This window comes from Giraffa tippelskirchi, chromosome 3 (assembly GCF_054371585.1).
Source record: "Giraffa tippelskirchi isolate mGirTip1 chromosome 3, T2T-mGirTip1v1.2.pri, whole genome shotgun sequence".
NCBI classification, from domain to species: domain Eukaryota; kingdom Metazoa; phylum Chordata; class Mammalia; order Artiodactyla; family Giraffidae; genus Giraffa; species Giraffa tippelskirchi.
In genome coordinates this window covers 169,423,364-169,448,674 of record NC_137277.1, presented here as the reverse complement: position 1 = coordinate 169,448,674, position 25,311 = coordinate 169,423,364, and the positions used below count along the sequence as shown (strand labels likewise).

The 25,311-nt window shown below is 45.7% G+C and overlaps 1 protein-coding gene across 5 annotated transcripts in view; it reads left to right on the top strand.

Moving 5' to 3' along the window:
- Positions 1 to 25,311, top strand: part of SERPINE2 (serpin family E member 2) — a 67,281-nt gene that overhangs the window by 28,563 nt on the left and 13,407 nt on the right. For 4 of the 5 annotated variants that reach the window (XM_081579647.1, XM_081579645.1, XM_081579644.1 and 1 more), the window contains 3 exons: positions 9,305 to 9,584; positions 12,587 to 12,814; positions 18,536 to 18,733. In XM_081579647.1, the coding sequence (XP_081435773.1) occupies positions 9,326 to 9,584; positions 12,587 to 12,814; positions 18,536 to 18,733 (685 nt within the window). In that variant the 5' untranslated portion in view covers positions 9,305 to 9,325. Of the gene's footprint in view, positions 1 to 4,322; positions 6,520 to 8,203; positions 8,335 to 9,304; positions 9,585 to 12,586; positions 12,815 to 18,535; positions 18,734 to 25,311 lie in introns of those variants that run through there. The other variant, XM_081579646.1, reaches the window with a different exon arrangement.

Below are 25,311 nucleotides of genomic sequence, written 5' to 3'. Positions count from 1 at the left end.
AAAAGAGAAAGCTGAAGTTGATAAAGATTGTGACTTGCCTTGGATCTCTTTGTTAGTGGATGGCAAAACTGGGATTTGAACCTTAGATAAATTTCCCCTGACACTTAGAGGAAAAGAAAATAAAATGTCCCATTATCTTGTATTTTAAAATTCTCAATTTTTAAAAAAAGAACCGTAAAAAAAGAGATGGACAACTAACAAAACCCCAATTACCTTCTTTCTCCTAGCCTTCCCCTTTCACCCCAAAAGAAATTTCAGAATGAATGGTGTGTGGATGAAAGGCACTTGGATGTCGGTTAGAGCGTACTTACAATATGTGTCTCTTGGGTGAAGGAACTTTTTAGACGCTGTTGCCATACATTTCCGTAGCTGAACATTTCTTTCCTGGGTATTTTTAGGTTCCTTTTTGGCAAAAGGAATTAGTGTCACAGAGCAAGCATCTGCTTTGAAGTCTTAAAAAATTTAAGAGTAAATCCAAAGAGGTCTCTCTAAGCCTCTCTCCAGTAACCTGAAAGGAGACATTTTAAAACCACCGAGCTGCTGTCACTTTGATCAGTTGGCATTTCCTGTTTGTTCTCTTAAGTCTTAAGAATGTTAACTCATTCAGATAACACTCCATAGACTTCCCAAGAAGTATATCAAGATGCCCTTTAGTTTTGCTTGTTTATCTAATTTTCTATCTTAAGAGAATGTGGTAGATATTTGGAAACGAGGACAGATTCTGGTGGACATATATCAGTAATGTTTGTAGAGGTTTGAGGGACTGGAGTCCCTCTCTCTCCATTATAGGGCCAGACTTAACCGCAGTTACTTGTGCATTAACAGCTACAGTCACTTTGCAGACACGGACTTCACCTCCGTAGGGCAACTCCTGAAGGTCTCCAGGCTGCCTCTTGCCAAGTACTCTTACCAGTTAGGCTATTGCCTGTTGGCAAAATGTTGGTGAGAAGCATTGGCCTGACTGCTAGGCAGCACAGTCCTACTTCAGGCCTCTTAGAGGTCTCAGTCTGGCAGCCCAATGCCTTTCCTTCACATTTACTTCTTTGGGAAGCTCTATCAAGAAAGCTGTTAGGAGATGTCGTGATTCTAATATAATCTGATGTGCTGTTCTTTTTCTCTACCTCCTGTAGCCCCCTGCTAGAAGAATTGGTTAATCCAGAGGCAAATTAATGAAGGGTCTTAGTTTCCAAGAAAGAGGATCCTAGAAGCACTGAAATCAGAAGGATATTAACCATTTCCAGTTTCCTAACACTTGAGAATATGTCAGCTTTTATCAAGGGGAGGGAGCTGATTGTCATGCATCCCCTCTCCCCCCAATAAACTGGGGGACTCTCCTTGTCATGCTGTGGGCCAGTTGTTCATTCTAGGAGCTTGCATTGTTAGGGTCTCACTCAGGATGGGGTTGATCCAGGAGACCTACCACTTCCACATGAGGGTGATCCATTTTAATTATCCTAGCCCAACTTCTAATGCCCAGTTCATACCCTCATCTTCTCAGCATCCAGGACTGTAAGGGCTGTATAGCCCTGGGAAGCAAACCAGTTCACATGTAAGCAATCTGTCTTCCATAATTTGAATTTTAATATTTGGCTGTAGTCCAGATAGGGATGTAAATGGATTTTGTATTTTTCCACATTGTTGTTGCCCAGTATCCCCACAGTTAATTTAGGGTTTATTTGATCAGGATACTCAGATTGTGGTCTCTAAATACTGTCTCCCACTAAAAGGAACCAGAGTTCCCTAGAGAAGTATCTGATTCCAACTGGGACAGGAAGTATGTCAAACAAGCCTAGAACATCTTGCCAAACCAGGAACAAGGAAGCTATTGAGACTGCAGGGTCACATAAAAGGTTCAGGGGCCAGCCTGAAGAGGCTTGTTCTGAGCATCAATAAAAGTCATAGCTTCTCAGTCAATCAAAAGCCTTACAATATGTTGGAAAGCATGCATTCATAATTATACTAAGCAAACGAACAAGGAAACCCCCTCTGGTTAACATTAAGAATTCTGGGTAACCAAGTCATTATTTGGAGAATGATATAAAGAATGGATTATTGCCTTTGCTATGCAAACTGAACCTCAGGACAACCAAATAGTTGGTTATGGGAAATTTCTTTTTTATAGAAATATTCCAACTAATAAAGAAAGAAAGAATTACAACAGCACCATTTGGCAAGCTGTAATAAAACAATGCACTTAGGCAATGATCATGAGTAGGTGCTAACATCACAAAAAAGAGACAGACAGCCTCTGTCTCCTGATTCTAGCCTCCTGTACAATACCTCTGTGAAATACTCTTGCAAAAAAAGATATTTAAATCTGATCAGCCTCTGGAGTAGAAGTTGGCAAACTTCCTGTGAAGGGCCAGGTAGTAAATGTTTTTTGGCTTTGCAGTCCAACTGGGCAGCTGTCTGTTCAACTTGCTGTAGGAGCTTAAATGCAACAGGAGACAAAGCAACAACGTGTGGCCAGATCTGACCCAGGAGTTTGCAGACCAATGTTCTAGGTCTAAGTATGGGTTACAGAAAGTAAGGAAGACAGAAGAGCTTGTAAACAACATTACATGAATGCGTTTAGCAAAATCTAGACTGGGAAATGATGGAACAAACAAATTGGTCTCTTCAAAGAAAGACTTCCCAGGAAAAAGTTAAAAATAAAGTAACTAGGGAAAGATTTTTAAAAAGACAAGAGACATGTCAACTAGTTGCCAGGTATGGAGCTTATTTAGATCCTAATTTAAATAAACTGCAAAAATGGAAGACAATTGGGAAAATTTGAACACTGATTAGGTATTTAACATAATAAAGAGTTATTAATTTTTGAAGGGGATAATATGTGTATGTATTCCTTAGGTTTAGAGTGTATGTTGAAAATACTTTGAATTATATACATCTAGCATTTGCTTCCAAAATAATATTTGATTTTAAAAGAAAATAAGCCATGAGTTAACAGTTATTTTATCTGGATGTTAGGTATTGAGGATTGATTTTTGCATATACTTGAAATCTTTTATGACATAAAGATTTTTAAAATATATACATTTTACCAAATATATCACTTCAAACATTTTTTGGAGAATAAGAAGGGCTGGAGCATTTTTTATTAGATACTCCTGTGTCCTCTTAAAACAGATGGGAATCGTCTGACTTAAGAGTTGGCACCAAAAGAGTCTTTCCAGTGTTTTCCCCCCAAAACTGTGTATAGACATCTTATTTGTTATTTTAAATAGACTCGACGGGTAGCACATTATTTATTATTTGAGCTGACAAGTATATTACTTATCATTTGCTCACTTTATTATATGTAAAAGATGTTATGTAAAAAAAAAAAGAGAATTTATAAGATTGAAAATAAGCTTCATCTTTTGTGATCAGCTCTACTGGCCTCCCTTTGTTTAATTGATGAGCAATTGTTCAGTGCAGGAATCTGGCCACAAGGCCTTTCTACAGGGGAGGTAATGTGAGCGATAGTAACTGGTGGGGATGAAGCGGTGGGGTGCAGAGGGAACCAGGGATGCAAAAAAGCAGGAGCCCAGCCCTGGGGGTGGTTGCTGTACAGGATGTCTGCCGTGGGAATGAGGGCCCTGTATTACTAGATGCCCATCCATTTTCCTTTTTCCTGAGAAGAACTCTACATCTAGATTGTATGTGACATCTTCTAACTTTTAGTTGCTTAAAGCAAGGGTCCCAGTACTGGCCTGTGGCCTGTTAGGAACCAGGCCGCTCAGCAGGAGGTGAGCAAAACTTCATCTGTATTTATAGCCGCTCTCCATCACTCGCCTTACATCCCAAGCTCCGCCTCTTGTCTGAGTGGGCGGCATTAGATTCTCACGGGAGCGCTAACCCTACTGTGAACTGTGCCTACGAGAGAGCTAGGTTGTGTGTTCCTTATGTGGGTCACCCTAAAACCATCCCCCATACTCCCATCTTCTGTCCATGGAAAAACTGTCTTCCATGAAACTGGTCCCTGGTGCCAAAAACTTTGGGGACTGCTGGCTTGAAATATTTCTAGAGCACCTTGTATTCCAGACCAAACCCTCACGTAGCTGGATTAGACCTCAGATTTAGCTTTCCCTCCACAGTGGCAGGGCCCTAAATGAGAGCCTGAGGGCATGGGGGTTTTAAAGGGCTCTGGCCCTGCTTTCTGTGAACTTCTAGTCTAGTTGGGAGGGAAAAAAATTACTTGAAAAACAAAATGAGAGGTGCAGATAGAAAATGCTGTGGGAGTTAAGAGAAGGGGGTGGCTAGTCCCATCGGAGACTTTAATAAGGGAATGCTTCCCACAGGCGGTGGAAGGAGTTGGGGGAAGCCCTGGTGTCTAGGTGGAGGGCCAGGGAGAGAAGCAATGCCACAGACACGGGCAAGAGCAAGACGCAGCCACAGGAAACCAACCCTTTAAGAGAAGAGTTGGGGAACTTCCTTGGTGGTCCAGTGGCTAAGGTTCCATGCTCCCAATGCAGGGGGACCGGGTTCGATGCCAGGTCAGGCAACTAAGAGTTTGCATGCTGCAGCTAAAAAGGATCCGACAACGAAGATCAAGGATCACACGTGCCACAACTAAGACCTGGGGCAGCCAAATAAATATAAGAGATTTCAGGCCAGTGGCCCTCCATGGCCCACCAGCGAAGGGTTTTCAGGCTGAGATAGTGTTCTGCACAATTGGAGGAAAACAGTCAGCAAACAGTGGGAAGCATGGCACTGAAATTCAGCTGAGCATTTGAGCTGCACATTGGAGCATCATCTTTCTAGAAGTGATGGTTGAGTCATGGGGCCTGTAGAGAGTGTGTTTCTCTAATGTCTGCCCTTGATAGATGGTGCATTTATATAGGTGGTCAGAGTGCTTTCTGAGTCTGGCCTTTGCAACACTGGTGGTGGTTTAGTTGCTAAATTGTGTTCAACTCTTGCGACCCCATAGACTGTGGCCCGCCAGGCTTCTCTGTCCATGGGCTTCTCCAGGCAAGAATACTGGAGTAGGTTACCATCTCCTTCTCCAGGGGATCTTCCTGTCCTAGGAATCAGACCTGCTTCTCCTGGATTGCAGGCAGATTGTTTACTGACTGAGCCACCAGGGAAGCCCTGTTTGCAAAACTACCAACCCATTATTTACAACACTGCATGTGTGCGTGCATGCTGAGTCGCTTTAGTCGTGTCCAACTCTGCGACCCTATAGACTGTAACCCACCAAGCTCCTCTGTCCATGGGATTCTCCAGGCAAGAATACCGGAGTGGGTTGCCATTTCCTTCTCCAGGGGATCTTCCTGACCCAGGGATCGAACCCATGTCTCTTGCGTCTCCTGTATTGGCAAGCAGGTTCTTTACCACTATTGCCACCCAGGAAGCCCAATTTACAAGACTAAATCTCACTTAAAGCTCAAAAACATTTGTCACACTGGAAAGGAAAAATTTGGAGTAAGAGAAGCTAGAAGTTGTGGGGAAACAGAAGCCCACATTTGGAAGGATATACCTGTAATAATGACTTTATTTATAGGTTTGTGATCTCCTTACAAGGATGGCCTGAAGTAGAGATTTTTTCACTACTATGAAAAGACTGTTCAATAAATTGAACCATTTAAATAGATTCAGGATTGTCCATATTGATGCTGTGTAATACATTTGGGCAACATCTTTATTCCTTCTCTTACTTGAATGTTTAAAGTGTAATTTCTCTTAAAAAAAATAAAATAGGATGTTGTTATGTTCCTCTCATAATGAGAATCTCTTCCTTCTAGAGAGTAAGCATTTCAAAGCCTGATAACTCTTAACAGTTATTTCATGTAAAAGACTGTTTGAACATGACTGTGTATTCATATCAGAAATGTTATCAGCTGATAGTAATGTTTACCCACTGTCCTGGCTACAGAACTTTGGGAAGAAGTAAAACTTAATCTTAGACATGCGCAGAAGCCAGGTAAGTTTAGACAACTGAGCATTTAGCCTATGAAACTGAGGCCAAGAAGAAGTTATGCCCAGAACATCAATCACAAACAGCTCTGATTCCAAGATCTGCACAGCCCCTGACCCTGTCCCAGTGTACTGTTATGAAACTACACACAGACATCTCTCAAAAACTTCCCAATCCAAGGAACCAAGAAAAACACCCCTGGCAGACTTCCCCCACTTTATAATGAAACTGTTCTTTTAGCTAAAATTCACAACCAAGCAAAATTCTGCTAAATAAGGTGGCTATTTATTTGAGAGACAGTCTTTGCTGATTCCAAGGCTTGGAATGTAACTTTTTCTGGTTACTGATCCTTTCTACCCATTTTACAATCTTCTACATAAATCTGTAGTGTTTGGGTAAATCAACTTTAAGCTAGCAGAGGCTAAACCAATTTGACGTCCTTTCTGAGTATGCAGATTCAAATATTTGCTAATCTAGGAGAATTTTGTTGGGAAGCTTGCGGAGTATGGATTATGGCATACTGAAGGCAGCTGCCAGAGTCCCCCAAAATACAAGAGTCAACAGTTCAGATTGATGAAGTTGGTACCAGTCACCGGATTTGGCCGTTTGTAACAAAGATGGTAATGACTGTTTTATATTTATGCTGGCTTTGTAGTATCTTAAAGATTAAAGAGGACATTTATTTCCAGGAAAAAAAAAAAAAGGGAGAGGGGTGGACACAGTGTCTAATGTCTAAGTTTTAGATGCATTGAGTAAAGCTTCTATAGTCAGGATTGGGGAGCTCTGCATTGTCAGCCAGGCCAAAAGAAACTCAGAGGATTGTTGTAGTATTAGAGCCGGTCCAAGGTGCCAAAGTCAGACTAGGCCACTCTGGCCATAGGAAAGCCCCGAGTGGGAGTGTATGTAGGTCACTTACATGTTTTGAATTTAGACAGGCTGCATTTACACACTCACTCTACAATTAAGCTCTGGACGAGCTCTGAATATTCTGAATATTTTGTGACGTGCTTCTTTCCCAATATAAAGAATATTGCACCATCACCTTTGAACGATGGCCTTAATGGTTCACCTTGGGGCCCTGCGTGTTTGGTGGGGAGCAGGTGGGGAAGTAGTGGATGCCTCTTACCACTCCAGTGCATTTCAATCTGTTGGGAAATGTTTGAAGCTAAGAGTGAGTGAGGCTCAGGACTAAACAGAATCATTTTCTTAGGACTTCCTTGTGGACCAGTGGTTAAGAATCCACCTGCCAATGCAGTGGACAGGGGTTCAAGCCCTGGTCCAGGAAGACTCCACATGCTGTGGGGCAACTAAACCCTGTGCATCACAGCTGCTTAAGCCTGCGAGCCTAGAGCCCATGCTCCACAACCAGAGAAAGCCTGTGTGCAGCCAGAAATACATAAATAAGATAAATTTTTTAAAAGGAATCATTTTCTAGTGATGCTCAATAAACATTATTTTGATGCAATGAAAAATAATTAACAAAAATAGAACGTATATAAGGCATCACGTTTAATCCCACATGCATTTATTGAACATCTACTGGAGTGGGGAGCAGGAAAAGTAAATAGAGAGGAAGGCAAGAGAACACGGAGCTTCCCAGGCGGCTCAGTGGTAAAGAATCCACCCACCAATGCAAGAGACGTGGATTCAATCCCTGGGTTGGGAAGATCCCCTGGATAAGGAAACGGCAACCCACTCCAGTATTCTTGCCTAAAAAATCCCATGGACAGAGGAGCCTGGAGGGCTACAGTGCATGGGGTTGCAGAGAGTCAGACACGACTTAGTGACAAAACAACAACTAAGGGAACACACATTCCCATGTTTGCCTGATGCTGTCCTGTTTCCCCTTCCTTCCCTGGAGCACATGGACAGTATTTTCCCCTCACTCCAGGTTACCTCTGCTAAAAGGCTCCCCTCTGTCTTATTCTCTGAAGACACATCCCCTACCTTCCCATGCAAATACACATAGTATCCATGGTATTCTCCAGGAAAGAATACTGGAGTGGGTTGCCATTTCCTTCTCCAGGGTATCTTCCTTCCCGACCCAGGGATCAAACCCTGGTCTCCTGCATTGCAGGCAGATTCTTTACCAGCTGAGCCACCAGGGAAGCATGTAACAGGAGGAACTGTTGTTTCCTGGAGAAACTTGTGCCCATCAGGAGCTCAAATCTAGGGAGGAGCCAAGCTAGCCACGTCTTGAGTTCTGCGTTGGTTTTACCAGCTGCCGCTTCCAAGTTCTTATTTAATGAGAGTATTTGCTTTTCCATAAACACATGTAAATTTCCTACCTCTTACTTGTCACAGCTGAAGAAAGCTCAGTAAGCAGTAATCAAGGAAGAAAGCATATTTCAAAGGAATCACCACAATTGAGAATATCTGTAAACAATGCCATCTTCATAGTTGATGAATTTGCCGATTGTTCTGCCCTCTTGCAGGTTTACATTTATTTTCACTTAAATTTAGTTTCATTAACCATTCTTTAGTTAAGAAAATCATATGCTTATGGTAAAAATCGTGTACATGTAGTTAATAAGATAATCGCAGCAACCTGAGAGATTCACTCCCTGTTTCAAACACTCCAGTGGTTTCTCACAACCCGTAGAATGAAATGCAAGAGCCAGACAGGGCTTGACAAGCCCTTCAGAATCCGGCCCCTCTTTCTTCTTCACCCCCTCCCCGACACCTCTTCCCTGCGTCCCATATATTGCAGCCACATGGACCTCTGACAACCCACCTCTGCTCCCCCTCTGCCCCTCTGCCTGGCGCGTCCTTTCCCCTGATCTGCGCTTCCTCTGGTTACTCCGGCCTTGGCATGGGTGTCCCTCTGCGGAAGTGACCTCCCTGCCCATCCAGACCCATGCTGCCCCACCTCTACTGCTTCCTTCGCTTACATCACCGTCATACTGTCGTGATCCTGCTCCGATCCCTCTCTGAAATGACTCCATTGCCTCCTGGTTTTCTGTCTCCCCTCAGGAACATAAGCTCCAGGAGGACAGGGCTCATGGCCATTTCCTTTACAGTCTGTGCTCAGCGCTTAGACAAGGGCCTGGCACACCGCAGGTGCTCAGGACATATTGGTATAATGGGATGAGGGGTGGTTACGAAAAAGAAATAACGATTAGAGTCATGTTTGCCACAGTGTTGGGGCCAGCAAGTGGAAGTCTCCTTCCTCTCACTCCCCACCCCCCTCACAAAATATACAGGAAAACCGTTTTATCTACGCTGTTCTACCAATATTTCCTTCTCCAGGGGATCTTGCCCACCCTGGGATCAAACTTATGTCTCCTGCATTGGCAGGCGGGTTCTTTACTACTGAGCCACCAGGGAAGCCAGAGTACAAAGTAGTTCCTCCAAAAATGTCTGTTCAGTGTAGAACGTAAATATTTTCTCTGTCTCCTCTTTCAGGTTGTCTTGCCAGAAGGAACCATGAATTGGCATTTCCCCTTCTTCCTGGTGGCCTCTGTGACGTTGCCCTCTGTGTGCTCCCAGATCAACCCTCTGTCTCTGGAGGAACTCAGCTCCGACACGGGCATCCAGGTTTTCAACCAGATCATCAAGTCCCAGCCACATGACAACATCATCATTTCCCCACACGGGATCGCGTCCGTCCTAGGGATGCTACAGCTGGGAGCCGACGGCAGGACCAAAAAGCAGCTCACCACGGTGATGAGATACGGCGTGAACGGTGCGTGTGCCCGGGCCTGGCTGTGCAGGCGTCCTGGGCAGGAGGGCCCCTTGCTTGGCCGGGAGGGGTCTCGCTAGTGGCCCTTGGGCCTGAGGGCCAGCCTCCTCTAAGGGCCAGCGGCAGCGCTGGGAGCTCGGGAGAGCTGGGCTCTGGGCTTTGCTCTGCAGCTGTGGGGCTACAAGCAGGCACTTGATCTCTCGATGCTCCTGTTTTCTCATCTCAAACAAAACTTCCCATCTGCCCCACCCCCATGGTGTACAGGGCTCAGAATACATTATGGCTGTGAATATGCTTTTAAATCCATAAGCTTGGGGAGGTGGGTGGCTGTGACCATGGAGGGCAGCAGCGGGGAGCCTTGTGCTGGGGAATCCATCTGTGTCTTCACTGGTGGTGGACATGTGCGTCTCCGTGGGGGATGAAATTGCAAAGAGCTGCACACACACATGCATGCGTGTAAAACAAGTGCATGGGGGACTGGGCCAGTGGCGGTTTTCTGGTTGTGGATCTGTATCCTACCATCGTGCAAGATGCCATCATTGGGAAATTCGGGAGAAAGGTAGAAATATACAGGGAAAATATGGTTTTGCAACTTCCTGTGACTCTAGCACTATTGCAAAATAAAAAGCTTGATTTCTTTTTCAAGTAAGGCCCAATAGGAATGGTTTCGTTTTCTTGAAAGAAAACCCTATTTTAATTACCTGTCTAAAATTAGGAGCTTACATCTCCAAGCGTTGTCTCTCAGCCTTAGCTCAGGTTTTCTCACCCGAGTCCCCGTCCACCACCTCCTTCAGGGCATGGGGTACGGGGGGCAGCGCTGGTCTTTGGCAGCAGTGGGCGCCATGACCTTGAACAAGTCCTTTCTCACGACTGGTTCTTGGTTGCTTTATTGGGAAGTGAGGGTGCTTTCCCACCCACATTCTTCCTCTCCCACTGGCCATCAGGTTCTAGGAATCTTGACCCGGTTGACACTGGAAGCAGAGGAGAGAGATGGGGGTTTGGGAGCTTGACCGCCTCCATCTGCACCCCAGCTTGATTCTTCTTGAAGCAGAAGAATCCTACCCGTCCCCGCCCCCCCCCCCACACTGGCCCTCACTCTTGTTTACACAGCGTGAAACCTCCTCTTGAGCTTGCAGTTCGTTCACCTGTTGGAAGCACAGGAGGACTAAATGCTTGGAACACACTCTGCTGCCCTCACTGGAAGCCCTCAGAACTCTTGGTGATTTATAACTTCAGAGCGAACCACCCATAGGGTTCCTGGCCTCTCCCAGTGCCTGCCAGGCTCTGCCGGCCAACACCACTTCAAAAGAGCAACTAGATTCTTGTTTGTTTTCCCGCCCAGCCACGTCCACGTCAGGTAGTATTTCTAGAATGTTGGCAATACTGGTCTGTAGGCAACCTGCCCCGACCCAAAGTCGCCCACCGTCAGTTCACACGACTGACGCATCTTGGGGAGCCCAGGTGGGCTGTCAGGCCCTGGTTTGGCCTCTGGGAACTCAGGACGGCGGTGCGCGGGCTGTGGAGGGAGGTGGGACAGTCCGGGGCAGTGGAGAAGGACCTGCCCTGACCTTTTCTGAGGAGGGGGCCAGGGCCCATGGAGGAGGCCGTGCAGCTGAAAGGAGCGAGTGCCAGGATTGGGCCCTGACGTCGGCTGGTCCCTTCATCATACAGAAGGCCTGCCCGCTCCTGCTGGGCCCTCCCCTCAGAACCCACGAGGGGTGGGGTCCCCAGAGGCCTCACAAAGGGCTGAACCGTGGGGCTCTCACCTGCCCTGTTCCAGAGTGACTGTCAAGGTGACGCTGCTGGTTGTTTTAGGACAGTGTCATTTTGAAAGGATCCCAAGTGAGTTAGACGGATCTGTAAGTCGAGCTCTCTGTAGGCACGCATTTCATCCTCTAGAACTTCTTTCCCTCTTTTCCATGCCCTGAAACCAAATGGAGCACGTACAAATCGCTCGTGTAAAATAAGGCTTGGTGAAAAGTGAAGTCGCTCAGTTGTGTCCAACTCTTTGTGACCCCATGGACTGTAGCCTACCAGGCTCCTCTGTCCATGGGATTTTCCAGGCAAGAATGCTGGAGTGGGTTGCCATTTCCTTCTCCAGGAGATCTTCCCGGCCCAGGGATTGAACCCGGGTCTCCCGCATTGTAGGCAGACGCTTTACCGTCTGAGCCACCAGGGAGGTCAAAAATAAAGCTTATGTCGCCGTAAAATGAATCCCCTTACTTTGTGAGCTTGGTATCAAGTAAAAATCACATTGTTCTTGGATGGTGGCGCATGGCAGTTTTTCGTAGTCTTTCTGATGCTTTCTTGATACCTTTTTTTTTTCTTCAAAATAGAGACAAGAAATCAAACTGTTAAATCTTTGTCAGGAAAGGAAATAACGCTTCAGAAGAAAGACAAATTAGGGAGAGTCCTTGGGCTGATTCCCGCATGGGTACAGAACTGACGAGGGTTCCAGTCTCCCTGTTGGCCTGGTGCCAGGAGCATCTTCCAGGAGAGCGAGGTCTACACGGGGAAGGTGCGGAGAAGCCCAGGGAGATGCCTGTTTTCAGGCAAGACGTACAGTTGATCTCGTGTGTCTGTGTGCTCGGTTGTCTCTGATTCTTTGCGATCCATAGACTGACTATAGCCCACCAGACTCCTCTGTCCATGGGATTCCCCAGGCAAGAATACTGGAGTGGCTTGCCATTTCCTTCTCCAGGAGATCTTCCCAACCCAGGGAGCGAACTTGCGTCTCTTTCATTGGCAGGTGGGTTCTTTACCACTGAGCCATCTGGGAAGCCCACAGTTGATCTTGAGGGGTTATTAATGATTATAGGTCATTTTCCACCCTCCCCTCTTTTCTTAACAGGGCACTGAAAAAACAGATGATTTAGTCTCTTGCTCCTCATACTCATCTTTTTTATTATACCGTTCTTATTTTCCATACTATAGACGATATTAAAAAAAAAGAAAGCCTTGAATTCTTATGGAACTATCTCTGCATTTTCTCCTTTCTGCTTCAGGAGTTGGTAAGATGTTAAAGAAGATCAACAAGGCCATCGTCTCCAAGAAGAATAAAGACATTGTGACAGTGGCCAACGCCGTGTTTGTGAAGAACGACTCTAAGATGGAAGTGCCCTTCGTCACGAGGAACAAGGACGTGTTCCAGTGTGAAGTCCGGAATGCGGACTTCGAGGACCCGGCCTCCGCCTGTGCGTCCATCAACGCGTGGGTCAGGAACGAGACGCAGGGTGAGTGGCCACGGGTCCCGGGGACGATTGGGGGTGGTTTTCTGCTTTGTGGACGAAGGCATGAGTTAGGCTCTGAGATCCTACCTGGGGTCAGTGAGTCCAGCGGCCTGTCCATGGTGTAAGCCCTGGACCCCACTGCCTGCACCGCCCTCTCCCTCTTAGCAGCCCCACAGCTCAGTCTTCTTCCTTCCCTTTTCCTGCTGTGGGCACAGCTTGTGCCCCCCCCCCCGCCCCCCGGGACTTGTCTCCCTGTGGCTCAGGGACCAGGGCAGAATACAGCTCTGAGGATTCTCTTTCTTCCTTGATGCATCGCATTTCCAGGGCCCTGCCCCCAGGCCCTTGTCTGCTCTGCAGATTTTCTGCTCATTTCTTCCTGCTTCTATATTTGCATCCCCCTTGCCCAGAATGTGCTTCTCAGCCTGTAAGGTTCGGGACTGAGCCCTCCCCACACCTTCCTGCCTCTGTTTATTGAAGTATAGTTGATGTACAGTATTATATAAGGTACGGGTGTACAGTGTAGCGATTCACGGGTTTTTGAGGTTACACTCCATGTACGGTTATTACGGAATATTAGCTATATGCCCCGTGCTGTACAATGCATCCTTGTAGCGTGTTTTCTATATAACAGTTTGGACCTCTCGGCCCCCTGCCCCGCTGCTGCCTGTCTCCTCCCCTTCCTCGCCTCTCGCCTCTGTCATCGCAGGAAGTAGGTGTGTTGGTGGGTTGTGGTTGGCATGTGCTCATCCACGACCATGCCCTTCATTAGAGCGCGCCCACCGTGATGGTCATGTGTGCACCTGCATCCCTTTGCCTGTGAAACTGAAGAAATGTCTAACATCAGTGTTTTTTAGCCTGTTCATTTGTGAAGTGCAGTTTCAGGAGGAAACATTCAGGAGGTGGGATAGGTACAGAGCAACAGAGAAAAGTTAAGGCTAGAAGCAGAGATTTGGGAACCATCTTTCACAAAGGAGGGGAGTTAAGGTCATGAGAGTGGAAGCAAAAGAGGCTCAAGAAGGAGAATAAGCCCAAAGAGGAAACTTGGAGAAACTCTGTCTTTTCCAGTCACATCTCTCAAAGCGTGGTTCCAGCCTCAGAATGGCCCGGGGCATGTGTTTAGAATTCTGATCGCTGGACCCCCAGTCTGCTAAGGCAAAATGCCTGAGGCAGGGGCCTAGCCTTCTGCACTAAAGCAAGTTCTTGCCCAGTCTCCCTGAAGACTTATCAAGGCAAATCTTTGCAAACCATGTGAGGGGCTAGAAAAGATGCTCCGGAGGGTGGAGGAGAGCCAGGGTGGTGTTGGTAAACCCGTGCCATCCCTTCTCAACACGACCCTGCACAGTGGGACCTAGGCTTCCTTCCGGAAACCATGAAATCATCAGGAGACCAGCGAGTGGGAGGGGATTAGTGTGATTTCTGAGCCTGTAGGGCTGAGAACAGAGGCAGGAAGCTGATGGCACTCAGATGCGGAGTGCTGTGTGATGTGACATGTCAGATCCCACCTAGTCGTCTCCTCTACTGTTTCCTGGGAGCCGTAAGTCCCTCAGGATGCCCCCCGACAGTTTCAGGCCACTTTGAACGCACACTGACTCAATGCATTGCTCACAGCATCTGGGGAAGGGAAAGCAGTAAGGCTAGAAAAGTGCTCTTCAACCCTGTAGACCTAACTCCTGCTGTCAAACAAAGATTCTCATACTCTCTTGAAGTGAAATGCATAGCTCCTGTAACCTCTGCACACATACATAAATTTTAAAAAATTAATATAATGCCAAGCTGTATTGCTGGGAAAAACAAAAGTAGTTTATGGATGTAGTTCAATAGGTAAACCCATGGGTACAGGCGCCCCTGAATATGCCACAGAATCTTAGAATAAGAATTGACATGGGAATTGACATTCACACTGACTGTGAATGTCACAGTCACAAAAGCAGACTGAGTCAGGCCCGCTCTACTGGTGACACGAAAACCACAAGCTGTGTTACCATCATTGATGCAGTTTTTTTCTAAAACACTGCAAAACTCTTTGTAAATTTCCGACCAAAACAAGTACAGACTCCTCTTGGTTTGCGTGGTCGTCACTTTCCTGGCAAATTCAGCGTCCATCAGCAGTATGCAAAATATATGGCAGAAACCAATACAATACTGTAAAGTGGTTGTCCTCCAATTAAAAATAAATTATTTTAAAAAAGATACTTTGTGTTTACAAGCAAGAAAAGTGAGGTTCTGGGCTCAGATGACCTTGAGCAGGTTTCTCAGGAACACGACTCTGCAGCAGAGTGTTGGAAAGTTACGCAGGAAGCAGGGCCGTTCATTGTGTGGGGCTGTTTTGAACATTACAGGACAAGTAGCATCTCTGGTCACTGTCCATTCAACCAAAAACACTCCTACAGATTTCCATATGGCTGCGCTCAGACGCACTCGGCTACATGCGAGGTCTCAGAGAGACACTGGAGATGAATCAGTCCACATGTGGAAAACCACCACGGGGAGATGACAGACCCTGCCCTGCAGAGGGTGGGGGAGCCTTTCCAGTGTGCCAGGGATATGGTGATGGCTTGCCTGGGACCCCCTTTCTGTGGGACCCAACCACGCGGGCCTCCTCCCAGTCTCTCAGCCATCCTGTCTCCAATCACAGAAACCCCTGTGCATCCTGCTTCCTGGAATGCTTGCTCTCCCCATTACAATAGCCCCTGGCCTGTTCATTTCACACTATCTCATGAATGGCATAGCCCTTACAAGCATAAGTGCCTAGTTTGAATATCAGTTCTGCCACCTACTGGCCGTGTAACATCAGGCTGGTTACTTAACCTCCCTGTGCCTCAGCATCCTCCTCTGTAAAATGGGGAGATGATATAATAGCGGAACCAGGACTTTCCCGATGTCCGGTGATTGGGACTCAGTGCTTTCACTGCCGAGGGCACAGGTTTGATCCCCGGTGGGGGAACTAGGATCCTGCCAGCCTCATGGTGCAGCCAAAAAAAGAAAAACTGAAGGGAAAAAAAAGACAGTGGTACCTACTAGAATTCTTGTAATAACATTAAGGCTGTCATGGGGATATGAATAATACTCATAAGGCATTTAACAGAGTGGTTGACACTTTGGAAATAATGTTCGGCGAATGTGAGCTATTTTTACAGCTGTGGGCTCAAGTAATACTTCCTCAAGGAGCCCATCCATCCCTGATCTCACTGACCAGATCGGATCCCCCTCTTACTTGCCTTCACATCCTTAAGTATCCATACTTTCACTGTAGGATATTTATTACAATTGTATTTCCAAGTCATTTATGTCAGCCTCCACCTCCCTCTAATCTATAGCTTTTTGAAGGACAAGGTTTATTTTGTTTTGTTTTCTTACTTTAAAGAGTTCCTGGCACATGGTAGGCAGGCATCAAAGAATGAATGCATGGATAGATGGATGGGTGGATGGGTAATGGATGCATATTCATGACAATTATAGATGGCAGGTCTCTCCTGGCCTCAACCATGCATTTTTTTCTTCTTATTTCTTTGTGCTTCCTTATTATATCTTAGTTCTGCCAGTGGCAGTGTTCTCGTTTAGTTGCTAAGTTGTATCCGACCCTTTTGTGTCCCCCGTGGACTATAGCCCACCAGCCTCCTCTGTCCCTGGGATTTGCTAGGCAAGAATACTGGAGTGGGTTGCCATTTCCTTTTCCAGGGGAATTTCCTGACCCAGGGATCGAACCTGTGTCTCCTGCATTGGCAGGCGGATTCTTTGCCGTTGAGCCAGCCTAAACCTAGTGTCGGTAAGAGGCTTTGTTTGTCTCAGGAAAAGGGGCAGAAGAGATTGCTTCAGACTCTTGGTGTACACTGACAGAAGAGTGAATGTAGAATCTTAGGTGTGATTTTTCAAAAATGAATGACGGGGTTCTTGCTCTCGTGCAGCTCACAGTTTAGTTGAGGGAGACAGGTGTTACATTTGGCTAGAATAAAATGCTGCAGTGTAACGATAGTGCTGAGCATTGGGTTTTATGGAAACTCCTGGGAGATGGGAGGAGAGTCAGAGAAGAGATATAAGAAGAAGGGACCACTGAGCTGTGTCTCAAAGGTATGTAGGAGTTGGACTGGATAATGGTCCCAGCGAAGGCAAGACATGGCTATTGGGAAACCGACTCACTGGAGCACAGAATTCTCACTTCCTTCCCAGGGGATCCAGTGTTCACAGAGGCCCCTTGCATTGAATGATGGCTATTTATAGCACTTGTGTTCTTCTTGCAGGTCCTGCTATAAGGGGGCGTTGGCACCCCCTGGTGTAAGTAAAGAGCAGTGATGACACTGACTTACTGAGGACCCTGTGGGTCGGAGTATCCATCCTGGTGTGCTTCTTTACCATGACTCACATAAACATCTGTTTATTGTCCATCTGAGTCTTTCTGAGCTTCATTCAAAAGGACTTAAAGCTCTCTCTGCTGAATTAGATAGTCTTGCTTCTTCAGAAGCTGTTGGTTTTATTCCCACCACCGTTTAATGTATTGTGACAGGCATTGATATTAGGTAGTTTTTGGATTAAAAGCTACAGTGAACTCATTTTTAATAGTTTTGGTATTAGTGATCTCTCTTAAGCCTGTACACACTCACAGAGACAGATACACACACATACACAGGTGCACACACACACCAATACACAGTTGAATCTTTAAAAGCCAAGCAAAAGGAACCTAAATGAAAATCCAAAGCTTCAGACAGAGATAGCCCTTGCGGGGGATCTTCATGCATTCACAAGAGCATCCTGAAACTGCAACAGCTATGTTTGCTCCGTCACTCCTGCACAAACAAGCTGGGCCATCCCGATGTCTTATGAAGGGCTCTTCCTTAACAATTAGTTCTTCCATACAGACAGACCCTGGTTCTTTTTAATCTCTGTAATATGAGCCTAGACGTATGCCTGCCCCATCAATACAGATACCGATTTTAGTCCTACCTCTTCTTTAAGTAGCTTTGTAATAACCAGGGATTCCAAACTAATGCTCCACATTCCTAAAATCTTAAGAGAAATTAAGCGTTTAGCTTTGATAACATTACTTAGGCTGAAGTGTTCCTTTATTTTTAACTGGGATTAAATCAACCCAGGAGTTAAAACAGATCAACATGACGATAGTTTATCTTGTGCCGACCAAAAGCCCTCACGGGCAGCCATACATGTCAGTTATTAGCAAACACAGAAATGAATTAATGAGTATAGCTTATGCGGATAAGTAAAATGTTCTTAAAACAGGGGGCTTCAGGGGGCTTATAGGGAATTAGTTATAAAATAATTTTTTTCAGTGTTTTTGTCTTGTGCTTTTATCAGATATTGATTATTTTTGATGCTATTATAAGTGGATTTGTTTTCCTTTTATTTTTTAATTGGTCATTGTGAGGGTATAGAAACAGATACAGATTTTTAATATGTGGCTCTTATATCCTACAACTTTAAAAGAATTTCTTGATGAAAAGTTTGGTGACTCTAAATAGAGGGTCTCTGAAGTCTTTTCTGGTTCACTGATTTTTAATTTGTTTTCAGCTTTTAATTTTTAGTGAGGAAAACAATTAGAAGGACAAGAGGATATTGTGAAAGGTCTTCTTTGAATTTTTAAACCTTAAAAATCTTTGAATCTTAAAACTTGTTAGATTTTTTAATTCCCCCTGGTCCCTCGGCTGCCTTTTGCCCGCCAACGAATGGCCGGTCCCAAGTGTCCTCCGTGTCTGTTCTCTGCCTGCACAGGTATGATCGACAATCTGCTGTCCCCAGATCTTCTCAACAGCGCCCTCACCAGACTGGTCCTGGTCAACGCGGTGTATTTCAAGGGTTTGTGGCGATCACGGTTTCTGCCTGAGAACACCAAGAAGCGCACATTCGTGGCAGCTGACGGGAAGTCCTACCAAGTGCCCATGCTGGCCCAGCTGTCTGTGTTCCGCTGCGGTGAGTTCATGCTGGGTGAGGCTGTGTTCTAGAATGCGCCAGGCGCGGAAAGGCCCTCGAGTGCTGTCACTAAGGTCAGGAGCAGTCTGCCTTTTTAGTTTTGAAAAAGGACAGGGGAGGGGAGGGCAGGATTTTTTAAAAGCTCATGGTAAGTCTTGGCATTATTTACAAAGATTATGTATTACTATGGGCTTTCCTGGTGGCTCAGTGGTAAAGAATCCGCCTGCCAGGGCAGGAGACGTGGGTTCGATCCCCTGGGTCAGGAAGATCCCCTGGAGAAGGAAATGGCAACCCATTCCAGTATTCTTGCCTGGAGATCCCATGGACAGGGGAGCCTGGTGGGCTACAGTCCATGGGGTCGTGAAAGTGTGGGACACCACTTAGTGACTAAACAACAACATGTATTAGTGTGTAACACATGCATCACTTTTAGGTTGAAATTTAAAGATAAAAGGGCAATTTAGAACATAAGAAGTATAAATGGACAGTAAACGTATGAATGCATTGTCAACTCATCATTAGCAATCTTACTTTACCAAATTAAAAATGAAAGTAAAAATTAGATTTCTTTTCCACTGATCAGATTAGCAAAAATGGCAAAGATTGACAAGGCCAGCCCAGTCATGACTCTGGTGTGGGGGCACATGGGCACCCTTGGGTGCTGTGAGGGTGGGGTTGGGGGCTGTGGTCTGACTGACTTTCTAGAAGCCATGCCCCAACGGTCTCACACCAAGGAATTTATAATCTGAAGATAATCACACACTGGCAAGCAAATAGAAGCTGTATATGTACATGTAGTGGAGCGCACATGACAATTAGATTTATATAAGTAGAAAGTTATATAATATGTGGTTGATTTCAGAAAACAAGTTACAGAACAGCAGATGCTGTTTCATCTCGTTTATGTAAAATACTTTCTATATACTCATACAGTCATGTCTTGGAGGATGTTCAATAAAATGTTAAGTGGTAGTATTTCAAATGATTATTTTTTCTTTGAGTTTGAAAATTTTTTAAATGAGCATATGTCAGTTTTATAGTCAGGGGGGAAAAAGTCCCATTTCTGCCTCATTACCACAGAGAACTAAGGCTGGGGATTATTTTATAAACCTGCTTTCATTGAAATACTCATGGTCCAGTTAAACTTCCTTTTCATTTATAAGTTAACCTTTATGTCTCCAATCTATATGTGGACATGTGGGTCCCAAGTACTCCGTTTGCATATACAGTATATATTATATCAAGCACTTCTCTTCATATCTCTAGCTGCCTAATTCTTTAAATTAAGGAATGACTCATGGGAGGCACACAATAAACAAAGTTACTCTTCTTCCCCCTTGTCATTTGTTAAGCTTCCAGGTGGTATTTTTTCACTCACTCAATACATTTTCTTCAAGATAATATGTATTTAAAAGTCCTGCAGAAAGGTGTCATGCAAAGAAACTGAGGAGAATAAAAGTCTCTTGGGAATTCCCTGGTGGTCCAGTGGTTAGGTCTCCACACTCTCATGGGTTCAATCCCTGGTAAGAGAACTAAGATCCCACAAGCCACACAGCATGGCCAAAAAAAAAAAGCAAATAAAATTTTAAAAATAGAAGGCTCATTTTGTCTATAAATCACTTGCAGGTTACTTTGCCTAGGAAGACGTCATTGGAACACTAGCATTGCCTCTAGCTCCTATCTGAAGAAAAGCTATTTTGTTTTAGATCAGTCCTTGTACATTCTAATAAACCAGATTGGAGAGGGCCTCAGTGTATATTTCTGTTGCTAAAAAATAACGAATAAGTCAGGAAAGATTCAAATGCAAGGCGTCTGTAGACATTTCCATGAAGATGAAAATGTTTGTAGGAATTTCTTGAACATATAGGATGTTTCCTGGGAAGGAGTTGTACCTCCAGGTGGCTTCTCAATTTAAGAACTGATTTATCTAAGAATACGGAGAAGGCGATGGCACCGCACTCCAGTACTCTTGCCTGGAAAATCCCATGGATGGAGGAGCCTGGTAGGCTGCAGTCCAAGGGGTCACGAAGAGTCAGACACGACTGAGCGACTTCACTTTCACTTTCCCTTTCATGCATTGGAGAAGGAAATGGCAATCCACTGCAGTGTTCTTGCCTGGAGAACCCCAGGGACAGTGGAGCCTGGTGGGCTGCCGTCTATGGGGTCGCACAGAGTCGGACACGACTGAAGCGACTTAGCAGCAGCAGCAGCATCTGAGAATAGGTGTGCACTTTATAGAAAGTGAGACAGATACATTCTTATGGTCGATGATTGAAACTCCGCAGCTCCACGGTGTGGGGGCTCTCTTCCCCGCCTTCCCTGATTCATGTTCTCTCTCCTCCACTCCCTTCTGAGCCCCCAGGAGGCTGCATCAGTGGGTTTCCTTGCCCCTGGGCTTCCTGTCGGTTGGCTGATGGGGTGAGCCAGCAGGTGGTGGAGTAAAGGGAGAGAGCGGGGTCGGGCATTAGCACCCCAGTGCTCTCCCTGCATCACGGGGGCCGCCTCATCCCTCCACGCAAGGTCTCCTGCTGTCAGGACCTGCCCAAGGGCCCTTTGTCTCTGGGCCACCACCCCCTCCCCTCCCCGCCTAAGGCTGGTGATGGCATCATGTTTGTGGCCCAGGGTACCATCCTGACTCCTCTGTATTCTCCCCTTGCTTTATAAGTGGTCCCTCCATGAAACTCCACTCTAACTGCCCCAGTTTAGTGTCCTGCCGGTTAGCTGTTGGACCTTGACTCACCTGTACTGAATTCACAGCAGACCATGAAAGTCCCGTTGGTCCCGTTCCCTCCCAAGTCAACACTGCGAGTGGCCAGGGGCCGTCTCTCCTGCCCCACTTTCTGCACCTGGGATTGGAACCCAGGGCCTTCCGTGGACCGTGCAGCAGAGTCCAGTGACATTGTCTGTTCCCAGGTTTCCCCCTTTGGCCGGCAAGGCAGCTTTTCATGGAAAGAGGGGGCCAGTTTGTCTTGTGAAGAAAGCCCAGTAGTCCATGGTGGCCTCAGGCAGGCATTTGTTTTCATGACAATAGACCGCCCAGCGGGTCACCCATTTGCTGCCTGTCTCATCACCGTCTGACCCATATGACCAGCCAGGGCTGGGAGGCAGGGGGTCCTGGCAGCTGGTCACTCACATGGCCTCTGGTGCCCGCTGCCCAACCTCTCATAGACCTCAGCCAAGCTGAGCCATCCTTTGCTGGAACATTGCTGTTCCATTTACCCATTTATCAGCCTTCCCCACTTTTCATCCGAGATGTTAAGGTCTCTGAGAGGATTCACTTAGTAAAATATTAAGGAGAGGATGGAAATAGGAGGGGAAAACCCTTCTGACTTAAGTTCCATAAACTGGAAGCACTTTGAGGGCAGAAACTTTTCCATTAAAAAAAAAGCCTTAAAATTGGTGGAAGTATATTTCACACTCATTGCAAAATCTTCAAACATAACAGTATATAAGGCAGAAAGAACATATCCCCCTATAATCCCCTTTCCAGTATAAAAACTCCTATTAAGTGTTTGGTGTATCATTTGAGACCTTTTCTGTGGGTATATAAAATATGTCTGTGCAACTTTTTGCATACATGGGATTACATTTCTATTCTGTAATCTGTTTTATTGGACAATCTCCCTTGGAAAACTTTATGTCACTTCTTTGGATCTACTTGATCCTTTTATCAGCTACATATCATAGTATCTGCATATCATAGTATCCTCTGGATGGCCATTTACTTTTTTCCTGTAACAGCACTAGAGTGAGCATTCCTGTACATGAGTCTTTAGATGTTTGTATGTCCATGGGGTCGCTAAGAGTCGGACACGACTGAGCGACTTCACTTTCACTTTTCCCTTTCATGCACTGGAGAAAGAAATGGCAACCCACTCCAGTATTCTTGCCTGGAGAATCCTAGGGACGGCAGAGCCTGGTGAGCTGCCGTCTATGAGGTCGCACAGAGTCGGACACGACTGAAGCGACTTAGCATAGCATAGCATAGCATTGGAACTGCTGGAGATAATTTCCTTGGGAATTCCGTAGTCGTTCAGTGGTTAGGATGCCGTGCTTCCACTGCCAGGGCCCTGGGTTTGATTCCTGGTCAGGGAACTCAGATCCCGCAAACCATGCAGCATGGCCAAATGAATGAATGAATAGATCAATAAACGTAATTTCCTTGGATAGGAATTGCTGAGTCAAAGTTGTTAACAAGTTTTTGGTTTTTATGGCTATGAGTTTTGACTTAAGAGACTCACTTGTTTTGACAGAGACCACAGAAGAATCCAAACGTGTGTATGTATATGTGCGTGTGTGTTCTGTGAATATACAGTATGTTTCCAGCTTCCACTCTCCTCTGAGCTTACAGCTCATACCTGTGTGTCCATATTACATCTCCGCTTAGTTGTCTACCAAGTTCTAGTTCCACAGGTAGACACACTATTGCCCTCACCATCTGCTTCTCCCTGCAGTGTTCCTTTGCCCAGCAAATGGCACCAGTATTCAACCCAGTTGCTCAGACCACATTTCCTTCCCCATCAACTCTCCCCAGACGCCCTTTCCATTGCAGCCTGATTGTAGACTACTATGTACAGTGGATCAACATGTGCTTCTTTTTCTCAAATACGTATTTCGATTTCTACTTAAGAATAGCCTGAACAGTTCCTTAAGAACTCCGAAATCCACAAAGCTGCTTGTAATAGAAGTAATTAGAGGGACTTTCGTCTACAAGGCTTTCCTGATACTGAATATTTAAAATATTCTCTCTCCTTTTTTACAGGCTGAGAAGGGTTCTTAATACTTAAGAACCCTGGTTATCTCCTCCATTATAGGACTTAAAGTAGAAATCAGAGTACTTTACAGGGCTTCCCAGAAAAACCAGACCATCCCCAAAGCACCACCTAGAAAGTTCTAAATCTTCTCTGTATTTTCAATGTTTGATTCTTTCCTGTTCATTAAAAGATTTTGTGGATCACCGTTCATCTAAGAGGGCTTCTCTAGTGGCTCAGCGGTAAAGAATCCACCGGCAATGTAGGGAATACAGGAGATGCAGGTTTAATCCCTTGGTTGGAAAGATGCCCTAGAGAAGGAATTGGCAACCCGCTCCAGTATTCTTGCCTGGAGAATCCCATGGACAGAGGAGGCTGGCGGGCTACAGTCCACGGGGTCACAAAGAGTCAGACACGACTGAGCAACTAACATTTTCATTTTCATTCATCTAAGAGAAAAAACTGATTTTCCCTCTTTCACCCTTTCCCTTCTCTTTAGAATGAATGGGGCCGCTCCATTCACATCTTTATATACACCAGGAATTCTCACTGGAGAACACTGTCTGCTTCCCAGATGTTAAAGGATGGAGGGCCTGGGGCAGAAGGAGGTCTGGGATGGCAACAGGCTCCCTGCTTTGACACAAAATCCCCAGATGCCGCTTCCTCATCTGGTTCATTCCACCCAAGAGCTGTGCCCCACTGAAGCAGGTGTGGTTTCTCCCGATGGATTTGATTCTGACACTCAGGAACTAAAGTATCTTACAAAGCTGCCCACACCCATAGATGAAGGCTTCTTGCTGTGTGCAGCCACTGGCCTGAGCTCCAGGCATGAATTATCTCATTTAATTTTCACAAGAGCTCTGTAAGGTGGATACTATCATCCCATTTTACAGATAGAGAAACTAAGACTTGCAGTTCAGGAACTTGCCCAAGTCCTAGAGCTGGTGTGTCGGAGCCACGGTTTGAATCCAGGTCCTCTGACTCCAGATAATTGTGTCTTTAACCTTTGCCCTCTGTATAACCATGCTGTGAAAGCAGTACTTCCATGATTGGGTGGACGGAGAGGAAAAATGTTTTTTTACCCTGGTGGCTCAGACAATAAAGAATCTGCCTACAATGCAGGGGACCTGGGTTTGATCCCTGGGTCAGGAAGATCCAAGAAGGGAATGGCTACCCACTCCAGGATTATTTCCTGGAGAATTCCGTGGACAAAGGAGCCTGGTGGGCTCCAGTCCCTGGGGTCGCAAAGAGTCGGACACGTCTGAGGACACAACTGAGCAACTAACACTTTCACTTTCACTTCCACAAGTAAAGATAAGCGTGGAAGGGGGCTGTGTATGGAGTCATCCTAGCTGACATTTGTCATCTGCTCCTGTGATGAGAATTAGGGCCGGGGAGAAATGGACCATCAGACAGATGTGAGTGACTAGATGCAAATTGATTAGCTGTTATTCACCTTACTGATCAGTTAACGGTGTGTCTCCTCAAGGCTGGATTCCCTGGTACAAGTAGCAGCTCTTGCCCCACCTGGAACACACTCCAGGTCATAACTTCATTTTTCATGACCCTGATTCTCACCAGAACAGTAAACACTTCTAGAAGTGTTTAATGAATGTCTCCAGGTCCTTATTTCATGCCACGGAGCAGTCCTTTATTAGCAACTTCCCAGATTTCACAGTTTCCAAAAATGAGCTCTACCAGCATAGGAATCTAATGTTTTCTTTGAGAATTAAAAGGTTTATTAGGAAGTGGGTTTTTTTTTCTCTTTCCCATCATTTTCAGTTTCTGCTGAGACCATTTTATGATGCAGGGGTAAGACCCAGAATC